This window comes from Carassius auratus, unplaced genomic scaffold, assembly GCF_003368295.1.
Source record: "Carassius auratus strain Wakin unplaced genomic scaffold, ASM336829v1 scaf_tig00031255, whole genome shotgun sequence".
Lineage (NCBI taxonomy): Eukaryota > Metazoa > Chordata > Actinopteri > Cypriniformes > Cyprinidae > Carassius > Carassius auratus.
Window position 1 is genome coordinate 29,070 of NW_020525905.1, and position 7,343 is coordinate 36,412.

At 34.5% G+C, this 7,343-nt stretch overlaps 1 protein-coding gene across 1 annotated transcript; it reads left to right on the forward strand.

Moving 5' to 3' along the window:
* Positions 1-650: 650 nt before the first annotated feature.
* LOC113080409 (uncharacterized) lies at positions 651-6,585 on the forward strand. The gene is made up of 4 exons (XM_026252585.1): positions 651-1,125; positions 2,544-2,879; positions 4,092-4,418; positions 6,431-6,585. The coding sequence occupies exons 1-4, from the start codon at positions 1,086-1,088 to the stop codon at positions 6,568-6,570; spliced, it is 843 nt and encodes a 280-aa protein (XP_026108370.1). The 5' UTR covers positions 651-1,085; the 3' UTR covers positions 6,571-6,585.
* The last annotated feature ends 758 nt before the right edge of the window (positions 6,586-7,343 follow it).

Sequence of the window (7,343 nt, forward strand, 5' to 3'; positions counted from 1 at the left end):
CACTTTATCAATCCTTCAAAACTGATGTATGAAACACAGTTGAAGATTATTCACAGGTCAGAGGTGTTTTATACTTCTGTGTTACTTGTAACCAGGTCAGATCTGATGCATAGGGCACACAAAACTGGAATAACTTCAGGAGTTTCATGGCCATCATCTGATTTGTTGAATTATACAGGATTTCCAGGAGAAATGTGTCATGTTCTTTAATGCTCTAAAGCGACTTTGATTTAGATCTCATCCTTTAGTGTCTGTGCAATCAAGATATTGCCAGATGACACACAATTATTAAACACCCCCAACTAAGCAAGGGTCTGCTTCAGGGTTAAACGTGTTGAACATTCAGAGATGCTCTTCTGTAAAGCTCAGTTGTAACGAGTGACTCTTTGATTAGATATCTGCTTTACTGAGAAGCTGAACAGAAGCACCTCATAAAGAGGTGAGTGTAAGCACAGTGTAGTATGTCATTTGGAAAACAACTCAATCAGGTTTAGTTCAGTCTTTTCTGCTTATTCTGTGGTTATGACATTACTTTCTTTTGATGAATTAAATGTGATTTTATTTACATTTAATTTACTATTTTTATTACAGGGCTGTTGAGTTGCAGAAACCCCCTTATGAAGCCCTAACTGGAAAAGTTTAACAACAGCTCCATCTGCTGTAGTGACTCTGCTGTGGTTCTCGTCATTCAGAATGAAATAAGGTCTCTTCCTTTCTTCCTGGAGAAACGCACGCGCAGTTCTGTCTCATTCCCGCGAAACGAGGAAGTACACCTGTACCTTTACTGAGATGGCGCGGTCCTAACGTTATTAACATTGTAGCCTAAATCTAGCTAAGTTTTTTATTTCATCAAACGCTGTATACATGTGACGCTGTAGAGTACTGTGTTTTACTACCTCGACGTTAAATTGCCGAAAACTACAACGACGACGAGTATTTCCTCCTCCAGTCTCCGACTTTAACTCCGTCAGGTGTTACTTTCGGTTTAATTTCTGTCGGTAAAGGCGTTGTTGTTGACAGCTGATCAACTTCAGCTTTTATCTCCACATAAAATGCATTATTATCTCAGAAGGACAGTGCAGTAAATGAATTATTTTTGGATGACAGTGATTTTGCTCGTGACTGGTAAGATATCATTTATTTTATGTTCTTTCAGCTTGTCAGCTCTAATCATTTTACACTCTAAAAAATAGGTTGTTGGACTGAAAATGACATGTTTTCTAAACACAACATTTTACCAGGATATGGTGACATCATATATGATTTAGTACTGTATGTGTAAATTTGGTTAGTATGATTTTTGTTTAGGCTAATATAATAGCTTACTTTGTTTAAAGGTGTCAAGAACTGAGAAATCATTCCATTGATCTTTATATTATAAAAGATCCTCAGAACTCAAAAATTTCTCGTAAGTTTAAAATGGCTCATTTTTAAGCCAATCTTCCAAAATTGAGACGTTGTGCAATGTGCCGCTTTATACTTTCGACTGTGTCCTAAAATGGGACATACCATTGACGTGAGTGACTCTTTATGCACGCAAAACTGACAAAACAAGTTCTTATGTTGCTGAATAACTCATAAATCTTTTGACAGTTCCAGTTCCATAGTCTGTATTCAGATTTCAAAGATTATTAGTTGTTTTCATGCCTATTCCAGACTATTGCGTGCTTTTCATCTTCAGAAAGATCTTTCTTTCTCCACATACTGTATTGCATGAGAACTGTGACCTGCTTAATAATGTGGAAAAATCTCAAGTAGTTTTTTTTCTTCCATTTATACCTGACTAAATATTTAACAAACCTGTGTGAGACTAAAAATAGAGGACCCACTTTATATTAAGTGGCCTTAACTACTATTTACTTACATTTTAATTAATAATTTAGTACAATGTACTTATTATGTACATACGTGTTTGTACATTGTACTTATATTTAAAAAAACGACATTTAATTACATCTGTATTTAATTTCTGTAATTACATTTATAATTACACTGTTGACCCATACTTTACACCTTAACCCACCCTTAAACTTACCCATACCTCCAACCCTCTCCCTAACCTTACCCCATCCCAACTCAATAGCAGCAAAAGTGTTTTACAATACAATATGAACACAATAAGTACATTGTACTTATTTTTTATATAGGTACATAGTAGTTAAGGCCACCTAATATAAAGTGGGACCAAAATAGATAACAAATAAATACTTTTTTTTTTTTTTGAAAACTAAAATCTTAATGTCTGTAAGTCCTATGAGATGCCACTTGAATAATACTTTATTACAGTAAGTGTGCATGAATCAAAATGTGGATTCACAAGAAGTGATTCGGGAGACAAATGGAGTGTTTTTCTTTGTTTTTGTTTTTTTGTGAATGTGTAAATAACCAGGGGTGTAACAATTTTGTAGTATTACTTGGACAATGCTGTTCAATAGACCTACTTGAAACTTAAAGCACTGTCAATTCTATCATTGTTTTATTGTTTTGATTTTGTATAGTTTGGTCTCACAATTGTTGTAATGTATTCTCTGTTTCTTCTGCAGGTGCATCTGCTGTGAAGATAGATGTGTCAGTGATGGAGGGAGATTCAGTCACTCTACACACTGATGTTACAAAAACCCAAGACAACAAAGTGCAATGGTATTATAATGGTGTTCGCATCGCTCAAATCACTGGAGATCCCAATGAGACCTGTACAGATGTTCAGTGTAATAATGAAGATAACTGGAGATTCAGAGACAGACTGCATCTGGATCATCAGACTGGATCTCTGACCATCACAAACATCACAAACACAGACTCTGGATTTTATAACCTGCAGATAATCATCTTCCCCGGCAGCAGTAGCAGTAAAAAGATCTTCAATGTAACTGTCCATGGTGAGTAATATGTGTTTAAAGCAAATCATTGTGTGTCTTTACACAGTGACATTCTGCAGCTGTGTTTTGTAGAGAGGTCAGTTTCTCATCATGACCTCTGATTTACATTACGTTTGAACTTTGACCGTCGTTTGTTGCCTCATGACTTTTTGATCATATTATTACCTGTAACGTCCAGAGGCAAACAGTAATGAAGCATTTTTACTTTACACAAGTTAATTTAAAAAGTGTCTGTAATTTATCAGAGCGTTTTTCTTTGTAAAACTTTACTTCACTATATCACTTCCAAAGCATAAAGTCATACTTTTTTACAAATAAAAGTTGTTGTTTGTTTTGTCTGTAATATTTAAGAACAAGTACAGAAACCTGAAAAGCACTTTTACAGTAGAGTAAAAATACTTCATTACTGTCTGCCTCTGATTGTATACAAATCAAGAATTAACAAACATTTCTAAAGCCATTGCAAAGATACAGGAAGATACAGAAAGATCGAGACAGTGTCTATTTACCTCAGCAGAAACCAATCTTGTGTTCTCGTATCTGCAGCGCTTATTTTGATCTTTAACATTAGATTTTTCCTATTCTTGGAAAAAATTTATACTTAAGGTTGATTCAGTATTTCTCTTAATGAAAAAATAAATAAAAATAAAAAATCCCACACACAACATCAGCAATACTACAATTACAATATTATTATACATACAACTTTTATTAACACAACAAATAAGACATACCCATGTTGTAAATTTTTTGGATTTTCCCCTTACTTCAAATGAATGCTTAGTTTGGCTCATTATTATTATTATTTTATTATTATTATTATTATTATTATTATAAAAATGCTATACAATAAAACAGATACAATGACAAATTCACTTATATTAAACTTTGAACTTATATTAACAACATGAATAAGAAAAATGGGTTTTGCCCACATTGTAACACAAATAAATATTTCCCCTTTCTTTAAAATGATTGTAGTTTGTAGTTCATTTTTAATTAAAACAAATCAGCCGTAAAATGGCAAATATTAAATTGCAGCCTATATTAAACATCTAACTTTTATTAACAAAATTAATAAGACAGATATAGCCTGCTTATGTGTCATTTAAATGTGTTTAAGCTTCGCTTTTGTATCAATGGTTCTTTCATGCTCTGTAGTTTTGATTTGTCTTTTTCTCTTCAATGTAAAGATGTTGGTTTGTGTTTCAGGTGTTTCTGCTGCTGATCAAGAAGAAATGAAGAGAAAGTCAGTGAAGGAGGGAGAATCTGTTACTTTGGATCCTGGTGTCATGAAAAAAACTGATGATTTGATGAAGTGGTATTTTAATGACATTCCCCTCAATGAAATCTCTGGAAATCAGAGCAGTATCTGTTCAGATGATGAGTGTAAAGAGAGATTCAGAGACAGACTGAAGGTGAATCAGACTGGATCTCTGATCATCACAAACACCAGAATCACAGACTCTGGAGAATATAAACTACAGATCATCAGCAGTGGATTCAGCATCACGAGGAGATTCAGTGTTAATGTCTCTGGTGAGTTTAATGTAATAATTCACTGCCTTCACCCTTAAAACAGTTTTAGAGTACAGTTCAATATTATAAATCATTCCTCTTAATGAAAGAATTAGATTTGATTCCATTAAAATATAAATATATCTAGTTCTAGTTTTTTTATTTAAAATGCACATTTAAAACAATCACACGACTGACCAAAGTGCTGTACAACACACAGTATTGATCATAGATAAAAATAGGCTACATTTACACAACTATCAATTTGCAAAAGGCTTCAGAAAACAAGTGAGTTTTCAGAAGAGATTTAAAAACAAAAAACGATAATGTTGGAGCAGCTCTAAGGGGTGCTGGCAGGCTGTCCCACAATCTGGGGCCCATCACTGAGAAAGCTCTGTCTCCTCTGCGTCTCATCTTACTAGATCTGAAATCTCTGGAAGGGTTGTAAGGATGCAGCAATTCAGATAAGTAAACATTTATAAACAAATAAGAGTATTTTAAAATTGATCCTAGAGTTAACAGGAAGCCAATGAAGTGCTCGCAGAAGGGGGGTGGCAGAATCATATTTGCGGCCTTTTCTTTTTTTTTTTTTTTTTTTTGCCTGCTGCTGCAGTTTGGACCAATTGAAAACGAGCTACTTGGGACTTTGAAATGCCATAATACAAAGAGTTGCAATAGTCCAATCGAGAAGTGATAAACGCATGAACAGCTATCTCAAGAGGTTTTTTTGGCAGATAGTGTTTAATTTTAGAGAGTTAGCAGAGCTGGAAAAAGATAGAGTCAACAACTGAGGAGACGTGTTTCTCAAGCCACTTTTTGAGCATTTATTGAGCACACATACACAGCTCGTCATATGTGACGTTTAGCTCGTCAGTTAACTAATCACTATAGATCGCTAGGTTGTTAACCTGCAATGAAAACAAAACAAACATCAAAGAACTAATGAAATTACACGATCATGCGATATCATTTTTCGATCTGAATTACTAGCAAAGCCAGTTTACAGACACTTACCGGCAAGCGTACCAGTCCTGATCAATGACAGAATGAAAATGAAAAATAAAGGTGGCGCCTGTGCACTCACTAACTACGCATGTACAGATTCACAATCTGGAGACTAGGAACCGAAGCGGGAACCGAACCAGTTGATAAGCATTTGTTAAACAGGGAAAGTAAGACAGGGCCAACTGACTACTGATGATGACTGCACATCTCATCAGAAACAGGAACCAAGTGGTTCCCATCTGAGATCTTAAAATAAGAATCTTTTCAGAGAAGAAGCTCAAGAATCTTTCACATAATTCATTTGAGGAATTTGGTATACAATTGACAGAAGGATTTAAGAGAGCATTTATGACCGAAAACAAAACTTTTGGTTGATTATTATTGTTTAGAATCAGACTAGAGAAATATGACATTCAGATCAGAAAGTGAAAATATCATCTTTCTATATTATTTCTTTCACATGCATGTCAGTTTTTATTCTTCAGAAAATATACATAATTGAAGTTTAATGTTATTAGCATGGATAAATTAATCAAATTATTCAGTTTTCTGTGCTGCTGTACTCTCTTAGCTCATATTGCTGTAACACTGTTTGAGCTGCTCTTCCTCAAAAAAATGATTAGTTAAATCAATATTATACAAATAATGATCAAAAAGTGTAAATATAATTGTAATAATAAAACCTTCATATTCATCCGGAAGAAGGAGGCGGGAACCGGCCGACAATTAAAATGAAACTTTAATTACAAAATAAACACAAAACAGCGCATCAGCCCCTCAAGAACGACTGATGCGCTCAAATAAAAAGCAAACACAGCTAAAATCCCAGGCCTGGTCCTCTCTCGTCCTTCATCTCCTCCGTGGGACTCGAGACCGGTGAGTGTCGCAGGTGTCGCTCATCTCCAATCACTCCTCGTTCCCAGGGCCCTCGGCCCCGCCCCACTCGTCACTATAATCAGTCAAAAATATGAGTAAAGTTGACTCTCTGTACTAGTCACTCTGTAATAATAACGAGTGTCTGTCTCCAGCTGTTCCTGATTCAGGTCTGTCTCCAGCTGTTGTAGCAGGAATATCTGCAGCTCTTGTTCTGCTGACAGTGACCGGAGCTGCTGTGGTTTACTATCTCCGCAGACCAAAGGATGGTAAATGTTACATACGGCTGATTTAATATGGAAATATGATATTTATTGTCTAAAAGAAAACGTCTTTAGAAAATGTATCTAATCAACCAAAGTCAATGTGTTTAATTGAGTTTATTGTTCAAACAGGAGACAGGAAGAAGACCGAATATCAGGTGAGATACTGTGTGCAATTAATCTCCAAAAACTATGTTTACAACAGTTTCAGATCTGTGATATCTGTGTATGTAAAGTTCTCTGTGTATGTTATATTGCGTCCCGTGTCTAGGGAATAGAAATGCCATAGAAGTTGTGGTGATGAATATCCAAAAAAGTTAGAAATTAAATAGTTTATCTCAGAATGAAGAACAGTGGTAATAATTTATTTTATTATTACTTAATTATAAATATTTAAAAAAAATAATGATAAAAGGTCCCACTTTATATTAGGTGCACTGTAAAAAATTTCTTGTTGTTTTTACAAAAACTTTTTGGCAGCTGTGGTTGCCAGAATAATTTTGTAAAAATACAGAAAACTGTAAACACATTTACGTCAAAAACTGTTAATTTTACAATATAAAGCTGTAATTTACAAACAAGAAAATGTGAATATAAACTAGTAAATTCAACAACACACAAAATTAAATCTGTTTTGTACCTTGAAAATACTGACAACCACCATAATAATAAAGATGGTACTGTATAAGAGAAAGCCACATGAAGTATCAAAGCTCATCACAAGTAGCTTCACCACAAGCAGAAGTATATATTAACATATAGAAGGTGCACATTTATGGAAACACAAAACACCATCATGGTAACA

What these genes read in the sequence shown, in the direction of transcription:
- LOC113080409 (XM_026252585.1), top strand. Translation starts at nt 1,086, where the DNA reads ATGAATTATTTTTGGATGACAGTGATTTTGCTCGTGACTG. An exon ending in CTTCAATGTAACTGTCCATG is followed by an intron (nt 2,880 to 4,091) that starts GTGAGTAATATG and finishes TTTGTGTTTCAG; the next exon opens with GTGTTTCTGCTGCTGATCAA. An exon ending in ATTCAGTGTTAATGTCTCTG is followed by an intron (nt 4,419 to 6,430) that starts GTGAGTTTAATG and finishes GTCTGTCTCCAG; the next exon opens with CTGTTCCTGATTCAGGTCTG.